Source organism: Arvicanthis niloticus, chromosome 21, assembly GCF_011762505.2.
Source record: "Arvicanthis niloticus isolate mArvNil1 chromosome 21, mArvNil1.pat.X, whole genome shotgun sequence".
Classification (NCBI taxonomy): domain Eukaryota; kingdom Metazoa; phylum Chordata; class Mammalia; order Rodentia; family Muridae; genus Arvicanthis; species Arvicanthis niloticus.
The window spans coordinates 36422649-36449571 of record NC_047678.1 but is presented as its reverse complement, the minus strand read 5'-3'; the positions used below and the strand labels follow the sequence as shown (position 1 = coordinate 36449571).

General features: G+C 43.2%; 1 protein-coding gene across 1 annotated transcript in view; it reads right to left on the bottom strand.

Moving 5' to 3' along the window:
- Positions 1–432: 432 nt before the first annotated feature.
- Gadl1 (glutamate decarboxylase like 1) overlaps positions 433–26923 on the bottom strand; it is a 172249-nt gene continuing 145758 nt past the window's right edge. The window contains 1 exon segment of the mRNA XM_034484292.2: positions 433–1371. Within this exon segment, the coding sequence (XP_034340183.2) occupies positions 1198–1371 (174 nt within the window). The 3' untranslated portion in view covers positions 433–1197.

The window sequence follows — 26923 nt, the reverse complement described above, 5'->3', positions numbered from 1 at the left end:
TAGAATCGTGATTCATTTTAACTCCTGAAACAAAAACTTCAGCCCAAATATAACATATATCTTTAGGCAGTAAGAATCCTCTCTCTCTCTCTCTCTCTCTCTCTCTCTCTCTCTCTCTCTCTCTGTATGTGTATATATATATATATATATATATATACATATATTCATATATATATGTATATATGTACATATATATGTATATATATTATATATATACATATATATATACATACACACACACACACATATAATGGGATTGTAAACTATCTGACCCCAATGGTATTTTCCATCAGTCAAGAAACTGCCATGTCTCTCTAAAGGCACATGTCTCACTGAACTGTACCTACTGAGTTTTCATGATTACCTAGTAGAAAAATGACAATGACAGAACAACAAACCCATATTTTGAGATATATATATATATATATATATATATATATATATATATATAGAGAGAGAGAGAGAGAGAGAGAGAGAGAGAGAGGAGGATATGGTCTGTGTGTCTTTTTGACACCTTTTAGATGTTTCAGACTCTCTGAACATTTATAATACAAATGCCACAGCTGTAGTTTCCAAAGACTGCCTGAGAGGCTATTAAAATATCACATATCCCTTAGGAGGCAAAACATCTGTGAAGGCTTTTCCTGGACCATTGTTTCTTAGAATTTATTGTGCATCAGACTCACCTGTTGGGCTTATTAAAACTCAGGATGCTGGAACCAGAGTTTCTGATTCAGGTGGTGTGGGGTAAAGCTGGAGAATTTGTGTTTTCAGTAAGTCCCCGGTGGTGCTGATGCTGGTGGCACAGGGGCCACACTGGGGTTCACTGCTGTAAGCTCCAAGTTATGTTTCTTTGTTCTTTAAAGAGCAATGGGAACTTACAATCCAGTATCCATCCACATGGCACTGCCTAAAGTCTCCTCGGGGCTGCTTCCAAGGATAATATTTGAGAGAATAATTTTTTATTACGTCTACTTCTCCATTCTACAAACAGTTGCAGCAGGCAGCCAAAAAGCCCTTAGGACTATTTGCTTAGCATTTTGGTTTTCAGTGGGGGGGGGGGAGGTTAAGGGGGGGGAGTGGGCGTGTTTCCTAACCACACCAGGACTGTCATCTACTCAGTGTGTCTTCGGATGCACTGGATCTGTGACCCTCCCCAGGACAGGAGTGGTGCCTCTGGGGGGATGAAAGCCATGGCTACATGTCTCTACCCAGGCTATCTATCTCATCCAGCAGGAAGTCCATGTCTTCCCGGCTCACTTGAGGACTGATGACCACTTGGCGGAAGAAGTTGACCTTCCCCCGGTGGGGCTGGTAGCTCAGCATCAGACTTCCCTTCTTCATCATTTTTTCCTTAATAGCTGGGGCCACCTGCAAGGGGAGACAGGATATTGATCAAACACGGGGTCTAGCACTTTACCTTCTCTTTTGTCAGCTGATGTGTCTCTCAGTCTTGTCCTAAGGCTGACTGACATAACAATAATTCACGGAGAACTTATAAATATATATATCTCAAGTCGAGTGACTGAGCACTGTAAGTTCACCCTTAGTACCAAGGGGAGATAGTGGCATCATGTCCACTGGCAGATGAGGAGAGTCAGGCACAAGAGACTCTACAAGATCTCTTTCTGATGCTGGGATTAAAAACTCTGCTCAAAAGCATCTCTAGGTAGGGAGGAGTTCACTTCAGTTTACCACATACAGTCTATCATCATGGGATGTGAGGACAGGAACTCATGAAGGGAAGCTGCTTGCTGGTTCGTTCGAGTGCCTTGCTTCTTTCTTATACAGCCCAGGACAACCTGGACAGGGATTGGTGCTGTCCCTAGTGAACTGGGCTCTTCTATACCAATTAACAACCAGCACACTCTCCCTGACACATATTCAATATGACCTGGACAATCTCTCAATCGAGACTCCTTTCTAAGCTATGTCAAGTCAACAGTTAAAGCTACCTAGGACATGAGATCCCTATGTAACCAAGGCTTGCCAGTTCAGCTGGGCTGGCTGGCCAATGAGCTCCCAGCATCTGTCTGTGTCTGCTGAGGTTATAGGCGCACATGGCCATGCCTGCCTTGAACGTTGCTGATGACTCTCGATGAGTGTACTTTATAGGATGGTACATACATGGGCCATACATCATCCGCCCTCTACTTAAGAGAAGCCTCACGTAAGCATTTGGAAAGCCTCACTCAATGCACAAGAAAATAAAATAAATGTTCTTTCCGTCAAAGATGAGGAAATAAACTGTATATAGCTGAACAAGTATAATGGGAAACTATTTAATGTGAAATACAAAAATCACAAATGAAAATGTTGCATGATTATGCAACTGGTTTTTTTTAATTTTTTTTTTTATTTTATGCTTTAGCTTATTAACCCTCATGAACTTCAGTAGAGGGCTTCTCTGCTTATGTGCAGGTACATGGATATCCCCGTATCATATGTGTATGTGGGTGCTCACACATGTAACATGGACTTCTTCTCATTCAGATGTCACCATGTGCTCTTAACATCTGGTCGCAACCCCCTATTTGGTCACCAGCTAATGTAGAGCCAAGTCTTACATAGGCTTGTGGTAAAGCCACATTTTTTTTTTCTGTTCAAAAAAGCAGTCACTGGCTACCTGTGTGTAAACTTATACTGTGAGGGAAGACCCACCATGGTGCCAGCAGCGATCAGTATTAGGAAGGCCTTAATCATGGGTGCCATGTGTCTATCAAGGAGAGCCCAAAAGCTGGCAGCTTGTGGTCCTGTGGATGATTTCAGATCTCTTCCTATCAGCTTGTAGTTCAGCTCAGACTCCCTGCCGATTTAAAGCACCTGTACTTCAGCCTAATTTGTTTGTCTGTGCCAGCTCATTTTCAGTTTTTCTCTCCAAAAAGAACATTTCCTGCTCCACCTGTGGAAGGCATTCAGGACTCACAGGCAGCTTAGGATAGTCCCAAGGCTCAGTGAAGCCAGTATCAAAGCGAATCTGTCGGGCTGACACAGCTTAACAGAAATATTGTAAGCAAATCAGAAATATTTTTTTGCTTTTAACTTTTTTACATCTTGTTTATTTATTTGGGGAAAGGAAGTAGGGCACATGCCACTACCACATGGATGGAGGTCAGAGGACAATTTGTAAGAGTCTGTTTTCTCCATCTGCCAACCAACATAGGTTGGCAGGCTCAATGGCAAGCATCTTTGCTTACTGAGGCATCGTCCAGACCCAGAAATATTTTCTAATGCAGTAAACTGTAAACATAAGAGGATATGTTTTAATATAAAGAGGTCCTGGAGGTTTACATTTCTGGTCTTACATCAGGCAGAAAAATATATAGGCTTTCACTGGCAAGGCTCTTGAAGTGGGAAGCGAACGTCCTAAGTTCAAGTTGGTTTCTGGTTTTCTGAGATTACGAAGAAGTAATAAAATATCTCCGGGTCCCAGAGAATGAGCAGAGTGAGGGTTTGACAGTGCACAGGGAATTTATTAACTTGTTCATGAACTCCAAGATTAACTCCTAGAAGTAGTCACTACCAGACCCATAGTAAAGGCCTCAGCTATCCAGAAATGTGGAGTGGGTAAAAAGTCCGGAGGACCCTCTCAGCGGACACTCTACGGAATCTGTTAACACAAATCTCCATCGTAAATACAGCAATCATTACTGTGAACATTTTGCCAGTTCTTTCTGCTTTGCGTCGCTCATTTCGAACTAATCGAAAAGCGCCCACGTGTTTACAGTGTGGAGACCGGAATGTTTTCTTTAGCAGTCAGATTACCTACCACCGTTGCACTTAAACACACCAGCGTTCTCCCTTTACAAGGCTGCAAAGGCACAGGCTGGTACTGAGCAATATGGATCCTTCCTTTTTGCTGGCGGCAGCAGAGAAACAGTCCTAATCTGGCAGGATGGAATAGTCACAGGGGAAGGAAAATATGCACAAACACAATGTAAGTCCAGGAGTCTCATGCCTAAGTGGAGCATGCGTGGCAGAAAGCAATTTGGCAGGGCCGAGATTGCTTTCCGGCTCTCAATTATTTTCCCTCAGCTTTTCCTTCAAATTGTAAATCAGATTCTTTCCTTGTGCCTCAGTGCGCTTGGTTCCCACATCTTAAGTGGAGGAGAATCCTGACACTTCCATTTTACTGCACTGTTACCTCTCCTTGTTTCCATAGGATTTCTGTTCCCCCCCCCCCCGTAAATTACGTTCCAGTAATGATTGGGTCATTTCGACAGCATTCTGTGGTTATCTTGCTATAACACAAGGTAGTAAGGTATTTAAAGGTGTGTAAACAGAAGGGAGCACAAAACAAAAACAAACCAAAAACAACAACAACAAAAATGACTCTTTCTAAAAAAGTGTAGCCATTTGAGAACAACTGGCCTAGTAGCTTTGATAAAGAAAGATGAACAAATCCAGAAAATCTCTTTTGAAAAAAATGTGTCCATACTTAAAGCTAACATGGATATGTATCTCTGGGTGCGGGAGATGGAGGCTGGAGGATCAAGAACTCAAGGCTCATCTAGGCTACATAAGATCCTGTCTCAAAAGAATCAAAACAAGAGTCTGGGAGAGGTGGCTCAGCAGTTAAGAGCACTTACCACTCTTGCAGGGGACCCAGGTTTGATTCCCCAGCACCCACGTGGAGCTTACAACCATCTGTAACTCTCAGAGTGCCAGGGAATTCTGACCCCCTGGGGCCCCTGCACACTGATTCATAGTGGACACATATATGCAGGTTTAAAACACAAATAAATCACAATGGATAACCTGTTACAAAGGGAAAAAATGTTTTCTCTAATGGATTCTCACTGGCTACACAAACCGCTTAAGGACAGGTCCCACGCCCAGCAATAGATGGCCAACACAAAACAAACTCAATGGCAATTTTGGAAGAATTTTTTTTTTTTTTTTTTTTTTTTTTTTTTTTTTTGCCTCATAATGCTTTGTCTGGGCATTTTTAAAACTTTACATATCTTTTGCTATATCTGTATGTGCCTATATCTGTGTCTGCCTGTCTATGCCTGTGTCTGTGTGTCTGTGTCTGTGCCTGTGTCTGTGCCTGTGTATCTGTGTGTCTGTCTGTCTGTGTCTGTGCCTGTGCCTGTGCCTGTGCCTGTGCCTGTGTCTGTGTCTGTGTCTGTGTCTGTGTCTGTGTCTGTGTGTCTGTGTCTGTCTGTGTCTGTCTGTGTCTGTGTCTGTGTCTGTGTCTGTGTCTGTGTCTGTGTCTGTGTCTGTGTCTGTGTCTGTGTCTGTATCTGTATTTGTATCTATCTATATAGATACCTTTTCTACAAGAAAAGGCAGACTTCAGAGGAATGGGGCATTACCATGGCAGCCTCCCTACAATGGACCGATACTATTTTGTCCAAGTGTAACGTATGAAATGGATTATATAAAAACAAGCCATTGTGCTTGGAAGCTGTTAAGGACTCACATTAGGAACTACACCATGCATTTCTTAAAACAAATTTGCTTTTAACCAATTCTAATTTGTACCTTTCTCTTCCCCCCCCCACCCCCTTTTTTCCACTATGGGCATCTGTTGAGACTTGAATCTTCAGAAATGCTGAGAAATCTACAACTTCTGATTGATTCCTTCTCCCCAAAGCATCTACTGCATCTCACTGTGAGTAAAAGCCTTTGCACCTTAGTGGTTTTAGACACAGAATCTCACACCTCATGTGTGCAGTGACTTCAGAATCTTCCATTCAGGTTCCATACTTTTTTTCCAGTCTGGATAATATGAGCTCACTGTTCCTGTAGAAGTTGGGCTGTCATTGATTACCTTGATAGTGGTTCTCAATGGCGCTTCACCACTGAAATTTATTAGGGATATGAACAACTTCATATGGCTTCCTAGAAAGGTCTTTGTTTGCCCACAATCTCATCAGACAGGCCTGTTTTATGAGTGAAGAAACGACGACCATGAAGTCCAAGTTCAGAAGTGTCTCCGGGTCCCCCAGTTCCCCTGTAATCTGCTACTTACCTTGCTTGAAGCTTCATCCCATGAAGTATGAGAAACAATGTTGGTTCTTTTCTACAGGTATTTGAAGATACATGTCACCTGTCTTGAGATTTCTGTTAGAGCACTGGATTTAGATTTGGGTGGATGTGCTTGGTGGTCTGTATGTTTGTTTACTAAGGAACTCAGATGTACTTTATATGAGTTTGGGAGACACTGAATGGCAAAGTATTCTTGCTGGGACATCAGCAGTGGCAGAGATGGGGTAGCTGGTGATCAGGGGGCATTCTGGGTAAGAAATGCCATCTTGAGAGAGGAGGGGTAGGGATGAAATTTTCCTCTTGAATTGCTTACATCAATTTGCCACAAAATGAAAATTTTAAACTCAGGGACCTTTGGAGAAGTTAGTCAGGTTGGTTTTTTCAAGGATAAAACCCACTTAAACATGCCCCAGAAAACAGTGAGCACTTTCATTCTGAATCCTTGAAGAGTCCATTTTCTCCCTTTGATGTATCTGCTGCCCACATCTTTACATCTCTCTTGTCTTCATTCTTTACCTGCTCCTCTGATGCCCCACCCCACAATTTAGAGTTGAGATATATCCCTGTAAGTCTCTCAAGCTTAAATGATATAAAACTGGTGATCCATGAAATCATATGCATCCAAAAGATGGATTCATCTTGGCAGAATAGAAAGAAAAAGGCTACATTGCCTTTAGACACGCCTCTTCCAACTATGAATATGATTAGCCTGATTTCAGACTACATCTGAAAAGTCAGAATAGCATGTGCCTCCATTGAAAAGAACTGCCCTTCCATTCAGGCGTTTTCTAAACACAAGCGAGCAAGTCCTGAAATTAGGAGTTTAGAGTCATAGCGTCTGAAGGAGGCAGTTAGGTTCACGTGGTGTTTACACCATAGAGACAACTCCGGCAGACGTTCCAATAAACCTAATGTCAGTCATATATTTGAGGCCAGCTAAAATGAACAGTCATAAAAGCAAACCAAACTGAACCAAAAGCTTTAGCTGAAGAATGGACACAATAAACAGTTTATGCCCTCTATAAAGCAAAGCTTAATACTCGTTTGTGTTCCAGCCGCCAGTTGAGCTAATAGTCACCTAAGAGTTGTTGGGGCCAACACCCACATTTCAGCCATGTTCAGAGATGTCCTTTGTGCACTGAGAAGTGAAGTGTATCTCAGTAAATTCCAGCAGAGGTAGGAAGAGTGGCACAGGGGCTTGGGAAAGCATGCCAGAGCCTAGGGAGACGGTGGACTGCTTACCACAAAATATCAGAAGGACCTGAGATTGGATCCAGGTAAAAAAAAAACAACTGGGGAGGTGTGCCCACAATTTCAGAATATGGGAGGCAGAAACAAGAGGATCTCTCAGCTTGGTATCAGGCTGGTATGGTCAAGTTGCTGAACTCTGCAGTTAGAGAGAGAGATTCTGCTTCAAAAAATAAAGTGTGGGAAGACATCCAGCATTGACCTCTGACCACACAGACACACAGACACACACACACACATACACACACACACACACACACACACACACACACACACTTGTTACACTTGCAAACACAGCACACAACCATTTAAGATGGCTTCAATAGCTGTGGAATGCTACTTGCCTTTAGTGTTCCCAAGATCAGGACATTGAATAACCCACAGGTCTTGACATAATCCAACCCATAGAAGAATTCCATTGTTTCCAATGTCCAAGTGTCCATGTTCAGCACCACTTCTCAGTAAGTGACAGCCCTGATGCTCTGGGTCCTTCCTGGTTTTCTCATGACTGACTAACATTGCTGTGGACCACGGTAAATAACTAAATTGAAGGGTCAGCAGAAGAGGAAGGCCCAGAGTGGAAACGGAATTTTATGTTTCTCAAGGATTCTTAATATGATCCCTCAGAAATAGTCTCTTCTCTGGAGAGAAAACAAGAACAAACTGTCACTTCCCCTGTGTTCTGGGGGTGATGGCCTGGTATCTCTTCCCACTCCCCTGGCTATTTGAGCACAGATAAGACTTTTCTCTCCAAATCGATGCCTGATACAATAGATGGATGAGCGCCATAAGGGTAGAATTCAAATCTCACCCATAGAGCTGGGGGTGTGGCATAGAGCCCTGGGGTCAAGCTCCAGGAAAGCAAGCAAACCTCAGGAAGAGAAGGACCATTTGAGGACCATGCTAAGAAGAATGAAGATGCTCAGGCAACTTCTTGAGAATGGCCTCTGCCTCCATCACTTAAAGTGAGGAGCGATTTTTGTTCTGAGATTTTGGGTGACTGATTTATTCCCTGCCAATAAGCTTCTAACAGCAACTGAAGCTCTTGATGGCATTAAATACAATACTTCTGTCTGGCAACTTAGGAGTGACTACGGCTCTATTTGGATGACTCCCTCAAACCATGAGCTAAAATAAAGCCTTCCTTAAGGCTTTAAAAAAAGAGAATACTTTTTGGGGTTTTTTTTTGTAAACTTTTTTTTAAACTTTCTATTGATTCATTATGAACTTCACATCATGTACCCCAATTCTACTCATCTCCCCATCCCTCTATGTCTGCCCCCGGCCCTTGTAACCTCCCTACAAATGAAATCATAAATAAATGTATTTCCTGACCCACACAATATATAGAAGAAATGACTGTTAAAAATGGCAACATTTATGGACAGGTAAAATGACCTTCAGGAAAAGGTGACTGCCACCAAGCCGGATGACCTGAATTCAGTCTCAGGGACCAACAGGGGTGGGGAGAGCAAGTTGTCTTCTGACTTCCATACATGCATTATGGTGACTGTACACACACACACACACACACACACACACACACACACACAGAGAGAGAGAGAGAGAGAGAGAGAGAGAGAGAGAGAGAGAGAGAGAGAGAGAGAGAGAGAGAGAGAGAGAGAGAGAAATAAATGTGATAAAAATTAAAAAAATAAAATAAAATGGCTATAGGTGTCAACTTATGAAAAAGCAATTGTACCCAGTACATTAAGTTCGTATTTTTTGGTTTTGGCCTAAAAGTTCTACAATTTCCATCTTTAGGTACTATTTATTTCAGCACAGGAGGGACAGAAACGTGTAGTGGAGAGACAGAAAAGAAAGAGGAGCAGAGCTGGAGATGTCAGGTGGTAAGGAACAGCCTTATGTGAGTAGTCTACACTGCCACCTAAGGCCATGGTGAAGTCCTAGCCCAGACTGCCACCAAGGGCCATGTCTGGGTCCATAGCCCTGCCACAGCAGGGGTCTGTGTTGATGTCAGATGTCTGCAGCCCATGTTACCACTAGAGGCTTATGGCTTAGGCAGGAAATAGAAGTGGGACATCCTGAAAAGAGAAAAGATTCTGAAATAGAGCAGGGCAGGAGTTTCGCCAGGAAGATGTAACGAGAGGGACACATGGCACCTGAGCACAGGTAACCAGCCACGTGGCAGAATGTAGGGTAATGACAGGATATCTGAGAGGGGTCCCAGTGAGGATCCAGTATTGATGTTGTAGCAGAAGCCAGAGTCCTGGAACCAGACCAGTGACTTATTGCAATGAATATTTGCAAGTACAGCTGTTTAGGCAAAATGGTGTACTGTGTGACACACTGTGACACACCACAGTTTTCACGGTGAGATACTTTGGTTGTCTTGGGTTTTTAAAAGTGTTTTTGTTTATTTATTTTTTTTTGTTTTTCAAGATAGTGTTTCTCTGCATAGCCATGGCTGTCCTCAGACTTGCTCTGTAGACCAAGTTGTCTTTGAACTCAGAGATCTACCTGCCTCTTTATTTTTTAATTTATCTATCTATCTATCTATCTATCTATCTATCTATCTATCCATCCATTTATGCTTTCTTTTGTGGGGAGGTTACAAGGGCTGGGGGCAGAAAGAGGGATGGGGAGATGAATGGAATTGGAGTACATAATGTGAAATTCACAATGAATCAATACAAAGTTTAAAAAAACAAAAAGTTCACAAAAAAACCAAAAAGTATTCTCTTTTCTTTAAGTTAGTTCTTAGTTATATAATAATCTATATTAGTTATCATTATAATAATATGCAATATATATTAAAAATTTTTGTAATGTAGTCATTTGAACTGAAGAACTGCCTTCTGCTGGACACTCCAGCTTCCCACCTCTAGTTGTTACTTGTTAGGTAAGGAAGTGCTCTCAGCCAACAGCTTTGTCTGTTGATGATGATAGAATTCTAAAGGGCGTTTTCTCTCATGGCCCGTCCTTTTTACAGACACACAATTACAGTCTATAATAAACAAGTTTAGTATTTTTCTTTTTACATATGTTAAGGGCTGTTTCTCCCACCATTGCTGCAGTGGCCAGAACCATGTAAACTCCCAGCATACATTGCGGGTGCTCCTTGCCTGTTCTGATCTTATATGAAGGGAAGCTTTTCATGTTTAACATGTATTAACCCAATACATGACCCAACCAACCCTCAGCATGTACTGAAGGTGACTTCCCTGCCTTCCTGAAGGTTTGAATGTCATGGGAAGTGTATGTTTTAAGTCAATCTCTAAGGCCCTCATTCTTTCTTCAAGCACTGAAGTGGGAAATATAATTTTGGATTACATTTTTTAGTGTGTTCAGAAATAGGCAGGAAAATGATGAAAACTGTACTTTAGGCCTGCTTTTTACTTAGCTTCTAAAATAATGGGCTCTTCTGAATGAAGTCCTAAAAACGGAACCTGAAGGGGAGGCCGTGTGCAGCTCTGGCTGGCTAATTCATCTTTCCAGACAGCGCCCTGAAAACACTACATAAATTGTTTCAACCTGGGTGAATGGATTATTGTAAAGATTTCTGAAATAATCCTCTCATCTTTTAACACAGCTCTGACCCAGTTTAGGGAGTATCTTTGATACCTCTTCCCGCTTCACTGACCTCCAGGATGAATGGTCAGACACATCTGCATTTAACAGGCCACTTTCATCTCTGGGCTCACAAAGGGGTCAGTCTTTCTTTCAAAAGGAAATTGAAAAGTATATTACTAGGCCTCATTTCAGGAGATGTTGGCTTCTGTTTTTATAACCAGAGCAAACAGAGAGCAGAGATGCAACCCCACAGACATGTCATGGAATAGCACATTGATTAGAAGAGAACGGAGAAGCCATCATCTAACCGGAGTTTACTTCCATAAGGATGTTCACAACTCCTGGACTCTCACTCCAAACGGAAATACAGGCACATGGAAGATGGTCTGGGGCTAGTTGCTGGAAGAAATTACACAGGGATAGCCCAGGCAGAGAGAAGTAGGAGGAAGAGAGGGGACCTTACAGGAAGTGAAAACTCTTGAGTGTGGCCTTTGGGAGATGCTATGGGGAAAATGCTTGCTGCTCCATCAGGAGGACCTGAGTTCAATACCCAAGGACCTATATAAAGGTGGGACTGAGACAGTGTACTTGTGATCTCAGTGCTGGGGGATGGCGTAAGTGGGAGAAGTGGGGGCAGGGGCAGGAGGCTCCCTAAGGATTTCTGACCAGCCAACCCAGCTAAATGGGGGATCTTCAGGCTCAAGAAGAGATTTTATTTCAGAAGAGTGTAGAGAGGTGAGGTGATTAAGGAAATCCTGTTTACATTCTGAATGATAGAAAATTGGTGCGTTCTGCACCAGTTTGTAAAATCCCTAAAACTGCTCCTTACAGCTTTGTCCTATGTGGACAAAGATTAGAAGTTACAGCTCAAGTACTCCCTGCTATATAAAGCAGTTCTGGTATTTAAATGGTGGTCAATCTTGTGCTTGATTTGACTAACAGGGGTTTTCACCTTCTTTCCCCAAACCATGACCTCATGTGTGGCTCTGTGTTCTCTTGAAGGTCTGCTCAGGATGTATGGTAGTCAGCTTTCCCTTGCTGTGACCAAGCACCCAAGGTGCTACTGTTTCCAAGATACTGAGATTGCTTCCCCATGTTCTCCCCTTTCCTCTTGTCCAAAATAATGGCCCAAGTCTTTAAGAACTACTTTCTTTCCGTGGATGACATGACACATTATCAAGTCCCTCATATGACCTTAATGTAGGTATAAACGCTTACTCCACAAATGATATGAGCAGAAACAGGGACACAGACTTCAGCAAAATAAGCTGTTAAGCTTGAAAAGACTTAGATCACAGCATATGGAGAGGGTGCCGTGGGCTCTAATGAGAAACGTCCCTCATTGGCTCATGTTTGAGACTGATTTGGGGGAAGGTTATAGACTGTTTAAGAAGGGAACCTTGTTGGAAGTCACTGGAGGCAAGAGTTGGGGATTTTGTCACCTGGCTCCACTTCCTGTTCTCTGTCTCTGCTTCCTGTGGAGATGGACATGTGATCTCTCAACTTCCTACACCTGCCATGCCTCCTCCAGAGCTGTCCGGGACTGTCTTTTTAGGACCATAAAACAAACTTCTTTTATAAGTTGCTTTAGGTCATGATGCTTTATTACGGCAACAGAACAGCAGTTGTTGCAGTAGGCATCATCTTCAGGGTACGCAAGGCTTCTTGGACTCAACACTCATTACCCTAATTCACCAACAATGGGGTTTGACATTGTTAATGAAGACAACCCAGGGGTAATCCTGTGAAGTGTACAGGTAGTATTAGTCTTACGTGGTGATGGCACGGAAGTCTTGACTTCAGAATCTAGTCATTAAAAGCCCTGAGTCCTACAATCACTAAGACTTTGGGCCTGGAAATTCATTTTAGTTAATTGATTCAAGTATGGGAACCTCCGTGTTAAAGAAGCAGGAAGAGTCAGCGGGTGGGCACACAGTTTTCAAGGGCTCTACTTTCATGGGGATGGGGCTAGGGAAATAGCCTGAGGCTCATCCTTGGACAATGAACACATGAGAGGGCAAACACTTTGTGTAGAAGAAGATTTCCCATTCTATTTTTTTATTCTTCCCTCATCTGCAAGAGATTCTAGTTCCTGCCCATCAGACTTCCTATAGTTAGAAAGGCCAATATATTAAAACAACCATTCAGTTGGGATGAAGGAAGAAAATGAATTGAAATGATGGGAGTGGGGGGTTGAATGAGCTAGATTTATCATGTTATCAGAAGAATTTTCTGTAAATGTGGTGCTGTGTTTTTTGATGTTCCTAGCAGCCATCATTGCAGGGGAGTGGAAATAAAATAGTATGAGATTTTTAAAAGATTTACTTATGTGCCTCTGTGCATGTGTGTGTGTGCCATATGTGTGCAAGTACCTGAAGAAGCCAGAAGAGGGTGTTGGGTCCCACAGAACTGGAGTTACAGTCAGTTGTGAGCCAACCAATCTGGGTGCTGGGGATTGAACTAGGGTTTTCTGGAAGAGCAGTGAGCACTGCTCTTAATCACTGAGTTATATTTCCAGACTCCTGCAATAATATGTTTGAACATGGAAAGACAGAAGAGTCCTGAGACATTCCGTTCTGAAAGAATACTACTCGGGTTAAAAAAGTTTCCACTTTCCATCTCCTCAGGCTATTTTTGATAGTATGTACATGGTGTGTGCATGAGAACACATGTATGTCTACAGCAGATGCCTTTCAGGTCCCTGTGGGCTTGTTCTGCTCTTCAGATAGAGCTCATCACCTCAGGGATGAGTGAGTCACATGACAAACAGGTTATGAGACAAATCAATAGTGATCTGTCGTGTTTATGATAACAGACAGGCTATAGTAATAAACAAGTCATCCTTCCTCCCAGGATTTTAGCATGTACACTCTTGGATGGTCTGACATTTCTTTCCATAGATAATCCTCTAGACCTCAAACACAACATACACACGTACATATACGTACATACGTACACACACACACACACACACACAGAGTCAGTCAGAAAGACAGACACACACACTCAAGACACAGTCTGACAGATAGACACACATATGCACACACACTCCAGTCTCCTTGACTACTGGCAGCCATGAATGAGTCAACTCTGAATAGATCTGTCAAGATGATGATGTGTTTGTCTAGCTGAATAATAAAGGGGGAAGGGAAGGAGAGAGGAAGCAGAATGTGGAATTAAATTGAATTGGAAGCATACACTCTTACTCATTCTGGTAAGGAATAAAGTCATATCAATTCATACATCTCTTTGGACTTTTTTTTCTTGGCAAAAATCTTCAAATCCAATTTCTCCTTGAAAAGGTAGCCTTTGTCGAATTTTTTCTGAATCAAATTGATATGTCAGTATTTTAAAAACATTATATTATCACTTGTTTTGAAAGGAAAGTTCTAGGCATGGAATGTGGACAAAATAGTCAAATAAAGGCAGGGTTTAATCACTTCCACAAATTTATCTCTTCTTAAAAAATTTATGTGCATTTATATCTCTGTATATACATGTATGTACATGAGTATATACATGTATATACTCATGTACATATACATGAGTGCAGGTGAACTCAGAGGCACACACACACACACACACACACACACACACACATAATCTCCACATGAATGCAGGTAACTTCAGGAGAGGGCGTTCTAGCTCCCTGGAGCTGCAGTTACAGGCAGCTGTGAGCCCCTGACACCAATGGGGAGCTGGTTTTCTGGAGGATTGATATGACGCCATCTCTCCAGTCCCAGAGTTAGTCTATTTTATATTTCCCCCTTTCACCTATTTGTCCTTTCTACCTAAAATCCAAGCGGTTAGGATTGACTGACTGTCTCCTTTATGGGGACTGTGGGTGAATCTGGTCCTGATTCACCTAGATGGGGTCAGTAATAATGGGTCTCCCCAAACTTCCTGCCAATCACACAGAACTACTCTATAACTTCAAAATGCTTCCCGTTAGAGCCACCTCAAAAGTATTTACAAGGACGGCCTACCAAAAGCTCAGCAACATGCAGACCTCATTTGCTCATCTGGAGATGGGGAAAGGGAAGTCAGTCGGGGAGGGATGCTGCACCTTCTACCTTCCCCTGGACGGAACACTGGCACGGAGGCTATGGATTGATTCAGAACGCCATCTAGTGAAGGATAAGGGGAAGTGCAGAGGAAAAAATCCACACTGCATCCTGATTCAATTGTCCTTTACGACTATTTTAAATCGTTCTGAATACAGTGACAAGTCTCACTTCGAGGTGCTTACCTCTAGTTACAACTACACAGGGGGCTGAGGGAAAAGGTCAAAGGTCAAAGTTAGCCTGGCCACTGAGTTCAAGGCCAGCATGGGCAACTTTGGGAGACCTTGTCTGAAATAAACAATCAAATAAGTAGCCAAATAATAAAATCTGGAGGAACATGATCACTTTCATAGGACTTACAAGGTACCAGTTTTAATCCCTAGGATTGTCCTCTGTGCCCTTCCCCCAAAACAATGATGTGAGCATGTGGTGGTGAGGGGGGTGCATGGGGCACAGGCACAGCTCTGAAGACACACCTTTTGTTTGATATGGGGTCCTCTCGTTGGTCTGGAATTTTACAGGTGAGCCAGGCTAACAGGCCTGGCAGCTTTGGTAGAGTCACCTGTCTCTATTCCTATGTCACAGAACTAGAATTCCACACTGGCGACTCACCCAGCTTTTTACCTGATTTCTAAATGCAGGTCCTCATGCTGGTTCAATAAGACCTGTACGGACTGAGGTATCTCCAACTCCCCAGCCTTATGAGTTTTTAAACTATGAGTCACAAAGCATGATGACTTTAGCACAGAATGGATTCAACCCATTATCCTACCTGCCTCTCTTGATAGGCAGACCAGCAAGCTACCTGGCTTAATGCTCTTGTGCTGTTGTCTCTGAGATTGAAGTCAGCCAGTATGGCCATAATTTCCACCCGTGGCCTCCGTGATGTGAATGACACATAAGGGCCTGAGGAGGTGGATGCCAGGGTGCCAGGTTTTGAAGCCAGCCTCTGACAGCATGGTGTTCTACAGTGAAGAAGTCCTTGTGTAAGAAATCCAAGCTATCGAAAAATTAAATTTCTCTGACCTAAGTAGTTTCCACCAGAAAAATCAGTGCCAATAGCTCCTGTTTTTCAGCATGTCACAATCAAAGGGCACTCAATAAATACCACACTATTCAATAACTAGAGGTGGCAGCTAACATTCTAACCCCAGGAAAAGAGCTGAATATAACTCTCACATTATTTTTTTCTGTATACACCAGAGTGTCTCATTCCTTTCATTCTGAACCTCTTTCCCCACCCCAGTGTCATCTCTGGGAATCTGGTTCTGTGCTCTCTCCTTAACTGAATAAATGCTCTATGTTTTTTTTCTCTCAAATTCTCACAGTGAAAGAAAAAGCAAAAAAACGAAGTTTCCGAACTCCATGCCGTGGGGATTTTCCCAGAGCTAACCATCAGTATTTCCTGCCTGACTTTACTTTCAACCATTCTGATTTTTAAACAAACACAACCACACACGCAGTGCCCGCTGCCACCACCACCATCAGACCTCAGCTTACCCTTCCTGTTTCAAGCCTTTTCAAGCCTGCTTGCTTCTTTTCCCCAGAAAAGAGGATTTAGAGTTACCTGGGAGGCTCCCCTCTGAGAGGGCATTTCCTGAAGGGATTAGCTAAGGGGAAGAAGACTCAGCCAGAGCATGGGTGGCACCACCTCAAGACAAGGCTGGAAGTGTCATTCACTGTGCTCTCCTCCAGGCCTGCTCAGACATGGGATGCCTGGCTGCACACACCTGTCACCATGACCTCTGCCGTTCTTTGCCTTCTATGATAAACTCTTACAAACTCCTCCTTGGTGAGTTTCTGGTTGTCGTGTATTTAGTCACAGTGACAAGAAAAAACATCAATATTCTAGGTGGGAGACTTGGTACTTTAGACAATAGTTTGACACAGCCAAGACTCAACTTTGTCTTATAGGAAACTTATTCTGTTGAAATCTATGACTTGCAAGTAACTCCTACTCCCATCTTTCTTTCCTTTAGTATAAATTATTCCATAATACCCTCTCACCCCTGCTCTGACATGCTTTAGTTAGTGGGAGAGGAGGAAGGTTTGAAATTTCCATAAAAATACATAATTAGGGATGCAGGTTTGCCCAGGGGAGACCTGATTTATGTGTGATCCTGTTGTCATGGTTACAGCATCCACAAGACTGGAAGTGTTCTGAGTGGGACCATCCATATACTGTGGTCACTAGACCCATATAGTCTTTTGTTTGTTTGTTTGTTTGTTTTTGGTTTTTCGAGACAGGGTTTCTCTGTGTAGCCCTGGCTGTCCTGGATCTCACTCTGTAGACCAGGCTGGCCTCGAACTCAGAAATCCGCCTGCCTCTGCCTCCCAAGTGCTGGGATTAAAAGCGTGCACCACCACTGCCCGGCCACATAGTCTATTTAAACAATGATCTTTCTGTTTTCATGATGTGCGGATATAGGCTTGTACACTTGTGTGCTATGCCTGTGGGGTCCAGAAGAGCACACCGGGTCCGGGGAGCTGGAGTTACAGGCAGTTGTGAGCTGTCTGACTTGGGCCCTGGAAACTAAACTCAACTCATCTCCTTTGCAAGAGCAGTACTCACTCTTAAGTGATGAACCCGCCTCCAGCTCCTGCCCTTCTCATATTATGGATTCTTCAGTGGTGGACGGAATGAAAAGGCAGGCATCTATCTCTGGGCCTCTTAGCCACACCTCACTGTCGATCCTTCTGTTTAGTTTGACTAAATTTCAGTTCCACCTGCTGTTCCATCACCACCCATAGACTAATCTGTGTGAAATGTCATCTTACACATCCTGAGAATACCAACCAATGCTTCCAGACTCTGAAAAAGATCTCTGAGGTATTGTTTCCATCTCTCCTTTTTTTTCTTGCCTTTGCCTTTCCCTTTCCTCTTCCTTCTCCCCATAGCCCATATGTAAACACAACTGCTACACAATTACTAACATCAGCACAACACAGACATACACACAGGCCACAGTCATCCGATGGTTTCATGTTGGTTTAAATCCACATCATCCAATTAGTTTATTCATGGCTGGAGAGATGGCCCAGCGACCAAGAACACTTACTGCTCTTCCAATGGCCCTGAGTTCAGGACCCAACACCCAGTCTGAAAGCTTACTACCTCCTGTCATTCCAGCTCCAGGGGGTCTTATATCCCTTCCAGCCTCCCTGGGTACCTATGTGCATGTGTGTATGTGTGCACTTGAGTGTACACACACATACACGCACACACACATGCACAATGAAATGGATAAAAAATCTTAAAATATTACTAATCCATTTGCCCAATTTAGCACACCCACTTTTCATTAACAATGAACACTAGGGCCCATGAGATTTGTAATCACGAGGGCATCATTTTTCATATGTGATTAGAAATCATGGGAAAGCATCTGACCCACAGGGCAACCTTGTACATGGGTGCTGTGCTGATATTAATAATGATTGTAGCAAGTGAAAAGAGAATCAATCATGCATTGAGGTAAAGAAGCAAGGAACCCTTGCATAAGCAAACAAAGGGCATCAAACAGAAGTCTTAAAACCCTAGATTGACTGGACGTCTCTGTAGAAGACAGTCTAAGATAGAGACTTAAAGGGAGAGGATTTGAGAGACATGTTTACTGACATGTTTACTGCAGAGCCCTCCCCGATATGCTCTCTATCAATGCTATGTCCCAAGGACACTGAGGAAAATCAATTAGATCTATTGTGCTGGTACCTCCCCGTGATCTTACCATTTCCCCGAGTTTAGGTTGTGGAGAAATCTTGGCAAGGCTTTCCATCCTGGTTTTGACACAAATGTAAAAATCAATGAAGCTAAGGCTTGTTTTCGCTCCCACCCCTCAACACATACGCAACACATACGAACACAAGCTCGTTTTGAGCCCTCTGTTCCCAGAGAGTGACTGGACAAGGGCAGTGTTTAAAAAAAAAAAGATTCAAAGATGGTTATTTGCATAAGGAAGGCAGAGATGCTGAGGGGACAGGGCCCCTCGAGTGGCTGCAGCACAGCCAAGACCATTACATCACAACACCCACGAGGTTTCTCACCACGTGCACAAAGAGGCATTGGAATGGGAAACCTTGCTTGTCTTTTGGGGATTTAGAATAACCATAGAAACAAGCCTTTAGGCATGTCCATGAGGATGGGCCTGTGCTGAGTTAACTGAAGAGGAAAGATCATTTGGGTAGCACCATTGCATGGCTTAAGTCACCAGACTTCACAAGACAGAGAAAGCAAGCTGCATGCATCTCTATCTGCTCCCTGACTCGGGATGCAGTGTGACCAGCTACCTCAAGCTCCTGCCCTGCCAAGAGGGGCTCTAGCCTCAAACTCTGAACCAAAATAAGCTCTTCCTTCCTTAAATTGCTTTGTATTTTCTCATGGGGAAGAACATCACTTGCTCAGGGGCTTCACAGGAAACAAGAGAACCGAGAGGTATCCATGGCATACCAAGGCACTTTGAAACAATTGAAAGTCCTTGGGCTAGGGGGTTGCTGTGGCACACAGCACACCTTTAATCCCAGCACTCACTTGGCAGAGGCAAGTGGATCTGTGTGAGCTCAAGTCCGTGTTGGTCTGCTTAGTGACTTCCGGGCTAAACAGTGAGACCCTGTCTGCAGAAACAGTACTTGTTCTAGTGGGTGAGACAATTACTTCCCAAGTTCTCAAATATGTGACTACTAAGACATAAGACTTATAGGTGGGAGGCTACAGCTGCCTAAGCAAGATGACAGCGATAAGCTGGTGGGACCTTGGCATCAGCTGGGAATCGGAACTCTTCACTGCCACCGGCCCTAACCACTTCTGACCACACAATCATTGTGGATACACAACTATCAAATATTGAGTGGTTTCATATGTGTGAAGAAGACATCTTAACAGTCACCTTCCCAATCAACTTCCTTTTTTTAAAAAAAAAATAATAAACACCTCCACTACCCATAAACAGACACAGTGTTTCCGCACACGGACGAGGAAGTGACGGCCATACTGATGTTCTCGGTTGAACTGCCCAGAATAACTCTGTTTCATCCTAGTTTTAGCACAAATCCATCTTGTGTTTCACCCCACTGCTCCCCAGGCCCTCTATATCCTACTAAGCAGAACACAGTTATAGTTTGGGGTCCTTCGTTGTTTTATAACATGAAGCAAATTGTTTTAATCAACTAGTTGCAGCCTTTGAGCTTTCGGAAACAGAACCTTTGGAAACTGCCCCCCCCCCCCCTTCGTCTGCTTCTGGCTTGATGTGATTGTGGGTTTGATCCCTTTGAGCCATCTCCTGCCACTCTCCAGGTAGGGAGTCCCATCTGGAAAGAGTGTACTCTTCACCAATCCGACCTTCACTGAGTGACCTGGGAAATTGGAAACAAAACCTAAAGTCCTATTTCCATCTCCCCAGCCCCTGTAAAGACCCTTCCAATACAAGGCAGTAAAAGCAGTGTATCAGTTTGTCTCTCAAGTGTGAAGTCCTCCTTTTGTGCTCCCCCCCCCCCACCCCGTGTTACAAAGACCAGTGTGGTGCAGAATCGGGGAGTCTGTTATTCTATTTTTATCAATATGTAAAGAGAATCCCACACGGAATCCTTTTGGGGAGTAAAGGGTAACTATGTGCAAATGATAAAATAAAACTTTTCATGGAATAACAGATCTCTCCAGGAGAGAAGGGGCATTCTGTGGCTTCCTTTTGAAAGCAGTGCAACCATAATGAGAAGCAGCTCAAAGCCTCCATCCTAAAAGGATGTGGGAAAGGGCAGTGCCCGATCCATGGCCAGTAAGGACCGCCTAGAGCATCAAGAGCCTGGGGCTCGGATTCCACAGCTGACCTGATGGATGGTAAGGAGTGTGTCACCTCTGTGCATAAATGCTTAAGCTTCATGGTGTAGAAGATATTCAAATGTAAATGAGCCAAGAATTTTTAAAAAAAGGTTTTTTTTTTAAATGCCCATGAAATTTTACTGTCCAGGAGCTCTGGTTGTGTCAAAGTCGAGGCCAATGAAGCAAACTAAGCTTTGACTTGTTTGCCAAGGTGAACAGACAGAAACTGGCAAGTGAAGATGAAATTATCAAGGGTTTTACTAAAAAATGAATTTTCACCTTGTTGAGGGCCAACAACCATAGAGTAATGGTGGCCTCCCTCCTCCCTCCCTTCCTCCCTCTCTTCTTGCCTCTCTCCATCCTTTACTTCCTTTCCTCCTTTCTCCCTCTATTCCTTCCTTCTTTTCTTTTTAAATAGTTTTCTGAAAATAAAATTAGTCTGCCATATGCTTTAAGAGCAATTAAATTTGCTGACCAATGAAACATCAAATACAGAAAGTCCAAGAGGCTTCCTTGAGGAGGCGCAACAGAGGAGAGCCTCTCCAGCATCACCATAGAAGATTCTAGAAAAATGCTGTCTGCTCCTGAAAGAGTCCAGAGGATTATCATCTGCTTCAAGAGTGGACCTTCACCTCAGGTGTAGGAAGACAGATGCCGCTATGGAACAATGACCACAGATAAGCCCTGACTATCTAGTACAGTTTCCCAACATGAGTTTGGAGTTCCAATTCCATCAAAAAGACACAGTCTATTCCTAAAGCCTACCCTAATTGCATTTGCCTGAAAATACTAGGAGATGATTATTTATTGGTTGGAAGATCCATACAGAGATGCTGGCCAAATGAAACCATCAGTCTGCTTTATTAGAGAGGTTGCATTCTTGTTATTAAAATAACAGGAGTCTTGGAAGAAGAAGTTTAGGGAGGCTGGAGAGATGGTTTCCATGCCTCCTGTACATATGAGAGGACTAGAGTTTGAATCTCCAGCACCTAGGTAAATGCCAGATGGTAGTGGCAGCCTGCGTGGAATTAGAGCACCAGGAGGATACAGACAAGGTGTCTTAAGGTTTTACTGCTGTGAACAGACACCACGATCAAGGCAACTCTTATAAAGTACAACATTTAATTGATGCTTACAGGCTTATAGGTTCAGAGGTTTAGTCCATTATCATCAAGGCAGGGGCATGGCAGTGTCCAGGCAGATGTGGGGCTGGAGGAGCTGAGAGTTCTACATCTTTATCCAAAGGCAGACAGAAGGATGGCTTCCAGTCAGCTAGGACAAGGATCTTAAAGCCCATGCCTACAGTGACACACTTCTTCCAACAAGGCCACACCTTCAAATAGTGTCACTTTCTGGACTAAGCATATTCATACAACCATACAAGGGATCCCTGACCAAGCTGGCTAGCTAGAAGGTTGAATCTGCCAGTTCTGAGTTCAAGTGAGAGACCTTGCCTTGAAATATAAGGTAAGGAGAGATCAAGGAAGACACCAGATGTATGCTCCTGTCTTCAACACTCACATATACCTGCATGTACACATACACAAAGCTCACACACAAAATAAATACAAATAAATTTAGAATTTCCTGCTTGCTTGCTTTTCTTGAGCTTTCTTAATTTTGGGGTGTTCAGGACTAAACCCAGTTTCTACTGGCTAGATAAATGCTCTACTGTTGAGCTGCATCCCTGGCCCCCAAATTTAGAATTTCTATATAGAAAAAAACATTAATAAGCCCAATTATTTTTCTATGCCAGCATTAGTATAAACATAAAGATAAATCATATATAATTGTATATTAAGATCATTAAATATATTAAACTAAGGGGTAGATTAAGACACCTCCTTCTCTCTGGTAACTTCTTGGTCCTGTACCCCAGAATTTATTTCCTCTGCAGTGCTATTGAAGCAGGATACCGTGCATTTCTCTCTTTAAGAGATGTCAATGGTAGAGAATGCTCACTGGGGAATGTTGGTAACATGGTTATATATTTGTCTGTCTGTATTCTTCACTTGACCAGGAGGAAGGGAGCCCTCCTCATCCCTGGCCTGGCAGCCCGAATAATCTCAGTGTGGATATGATAAATTTATGAGCCAAAGAAATGAAAGAAGTGTCCAGAAATGTTATGGGGTGATGGAAAAGTGTTGAAATGTTTTTTTAAGGCTCTCTCTGTTGTTCTTGGTAACGAAAGAGCTAAGTTTAGGCTCTCATCATCTTCAAATTCTCACTTGCTCAACTCATCAACTCACCCTGTTCTGTTTCCTCACATGCAAAATGTAAATAATAAAAACAAAGTGTGGCCTTATAGGGTTCTCACATGTAGCCACCGAGACTGCAGATATGGAAACATTGATCAAGCCACAAAACACTATGTGCCTTATAAAGTTACAAAGTCAAGTGTCTTTGTGGTACATTCATTGCAATCCCAGTATTGATTATCTAACAATAATTAGTTGCTTTTCTCATTGCTATGACAAAAGGCAAGAAGCAACTTCAGGGGCTGGAAGGATGGTTCAGCATCTAAAAGTGCTGACTGCTCCTCTAGGGGACCCATGATGGGCAGCTCACAACCCTGGAACTCCAGCTATAGGGAATCTAACATCCACTTCTGCTCACAGTGGGCACCTGCGTTCACTTGTACATACCCACACACAGACACCCATTTATGCACATAATTTTACAACATCATTTTAATAAGCAGCTTAAAGGAGGAAGGGTTTATTTGGGCTTGCAGTTTGAGTGGTATGGTCCATCATGGTGAGAGACGCACTCGGGAATGGCTCTCTCACACTGTCTCTGCACTCAGGAAGCAAAGAGTGAGTAAGAACCCCAGCTGCAGCCCAACACCACTTTTTGCACTGTGATTTTAAAATGCCTCCATGAAGAGACATGATGGACTCTTCCTCCACCTAACCTGGGCTAATCTTACAGAACTCTTCATCCCATAGAAAACAGTATTGCAGACTTTAAGACTTCTTACAAATATTCCCTTGCTCTCTTGGGCCCTTCCAGTCCCAGGACCACAAGCCTGGATTACCTGTCAGAGGGTGAGAGATTACACAGCTGTGAGCCCCGCTGTCCCACATCAGCCTACAGCAGTTCAATAACTGCAAAGCTTAGCTCCTGAGCCATGGTCAACTACAGACACACACACACACACACACACACACACACACACACACACACACACACACAAACAGGTCAGCCCAAACCAGAAGGACCACCCAGAAGACAGCATCCTATAGTCCTATAGCAACCACTGTGTTGGGTTGGTTTGTTCTGTGAAATAATAGCAAATTTATGGTCCCCAATGAGTATAACTATAAATGTGTTCTGGAAGATGGAGTGACACAGGCAGAAGGTGTGTGTGTGTGTGTGTGTGTGTGTGTGTGTGTGTGTGTGTTGAATCATCAAAAGTATGTTTTTGCTCTACCCTTAGCTTCCTTCAGCTTTTCCAGAGCCATTTGAGGAGCAGCTGCGGGCTGACCTCAGTATGAGGATTGGAAGCTGCCTCTCTCAGCAGAAAAACTGCCTTCATTCACAGAACGCTGGGCACGGCTGCATTTCTGCTTCCAAGACACGTTTAAAGGGAAAGTCAGAAATGACTTCCTGGCCACTATCAAATCTCTCTTTATGTATGCCATTCCTCTCAAATATAGCTTCTGAAATCAACCCAACCTGTCTGACATTTAAAACTCAGCTGATGTAAGAAATCAGGAAGGTATTAGTTAGCAAAAGTGGACCGGGGATAGATGAGGTGCTAGCTCATCAGAAACCCATAAAGCCACGAATGTGCAGGCACATTTGCATTGAAAGTGGAAAGGGGATTTGAGCCGAGATGAAAGGGCAGACTGTGTGCAGACAGCTGAGTCAGTGAAGTGTTTGCCCCACACACATTAGGACCTGACCTCACATTGCTGGCACCCACATAAGAGGCTGAGTGTGCTAGGATGCACGTGTAGTCCCAGCAACCCTGGCACTGGGAGGAAGAGATAGGAGGGGTCTCTGGGGCTAGCTCTCCAGATAATCTATTCAATCAGCAACCTCCATGTTTAATAAATCTTGGAAGAAAATAAGGTGGGGTGATTGGGGAAGATACCTTACATCAACCTCTTGATTTCACACAAACACACAAGCCACATGCATGGAACTAGAATTTACACACACATACACATACACACTCACATACACACTCACACATACACACTCACACATACACACTCACACATACACACTCACACAATACACACATAAACACACACATACACATATTCACATACATATACTCATGCATACACACTCACACAATACACACATAAACACACTCACACATACACTCACACACACACACATACATACTCACATACTTACACACTTACACATACACACTCACACAATACACACATAAACACACACACTCACACAATACACACAAACACATACACATATTCACATAATATACTTATGCATACACACTCACACAATACACACATAAACACACTCACACACATTACACACACACACACTCACACTCACACACTCACACACTCACACACTAGCAGCAATGCTGTTCAGACAAATCATCAAAACTGAGACAAATTCCAGTCTTAAGGTGGCAGGGCTGGTACGGAGCCACAGAAAATGCAGGTGATTTTTATAGCCTGCTCTGATGTGTACTAAGATACATAGTTTTCAATAATTTAAACTTCATTTTCCCAACCATTCCAGGAACTAGGTATTATTAAAGTTATGTTATAGATGGGGCTTGGGCAGATAACGTGATTTCACCATGAAGGTTTTATAAGGTGGTTCTGTTTGTTTTCAGAGCCTAGAGCAAAATCAAATGTGGATAATGGCAGAGGACTTTTTTTTCTCTTACAACTGTTTGAACTCTAAACCTCAGCCTACACAACAGACTTTGTCTCTGAACATGGTACTTGGTGACACTTTTCTGAGAGTAATATGTATGCAGTAGTCTGAACTAAGTACGCATCTCTATGGTGAACCCTTTTCTTAGAAAGTTAGTGGAACACTCCGACCCTTGATGGACACTCTCTTTAGCTGATCATTTTTCTTCTCTTTGCCTCCGATTCTGGCTCTGCCTTCTTCCAAATCATGGAATGTTTCGGGGCGGGGGGGGGGAGGGGGGTGGTGGTGGTGGTGGGGTTGAGCCCTGTTTGGTTCCGAGTGAGTGCTGAGAGTACTGAGGGACTAGGAGAGAGGCCTTCTCCAGCTTTGGGTGTGACTCTTTACAACCAAGACCTCTCCTCAAGGAGATTCTTGATGAAGAGATGGTCCTCTCTTGTTCAAACTGTTTCATTTGATGGTGAGTGTGAATATATATACCTCACTCAGGGTGAACCAGGGATTAAATACCTTTTGTGGGAAGGAATGCACAGAAGAGAAGCTTATTGGCTGAACACTCGGGGGGGGGGGGGGGGGGGACTATCTAGATGTCTCATTAGCATGGAGAACTCCAGGATTTTATGTTACAGGACTGACTGCCGTAGCCTCTCAGTGGGGTGTCATGGTCACATGTTCCAGAGCTGGTAGTCTGGCAGAGAGCTGGCCCCCACAGCTACTGTACTCAATTCTGAGTTTCATGGGGTTTGGGCTTACTCTATTTTACCAGTTCTTCTGTCTGGTGGCACTGTTCATTTGCCCCACACCCCACTCTGGGAATGGTGGAGATGGAGATTGTATGTGAGTAACATTATGTGAGACATAAGATCAAATGCTTGAAAAATGTCACAAAGAAACAAATGAAAGTTCTCCAAGAACATTTGCTGGGGAGAGAGATTGTTTTTTCTAAAAGCATGCATGCATCCATTTGGAGGTGAGAAGACAATCTGAAGTGATATCCCTCAGGACTGGTCCACCTTATTTTTGAGAGACACAGTCTCTCGTTGGCCTGGAGCCTATGGGTTAGCCTAGTCTGGCTGCTCAGCAAGCATGTTCACTTCCCCAGCCTTGGGATTATAAATACATAATCTATACTTCTATACTAGGCTTTTTATAATTTGGGTAAAGTCAGATTTCCTAACTGAGCCATGTTCCCAGACCTTTCCTTGGGTTCTTCCTGGCGACCCTGTCCAAGAGCATCTATCCTCTTGTGTCCCCTTAAACACCACACACTGGAGATTCCATGTTCAAATACATGAGCCTATGGAGGACATAACTCATTTGAACCACATCAGACAGCTATCTATAGGGGATTGTTTTTTTTTTAATTCTATAATTGCAAAACCTGAGCCAAACAGCAACTTAATGT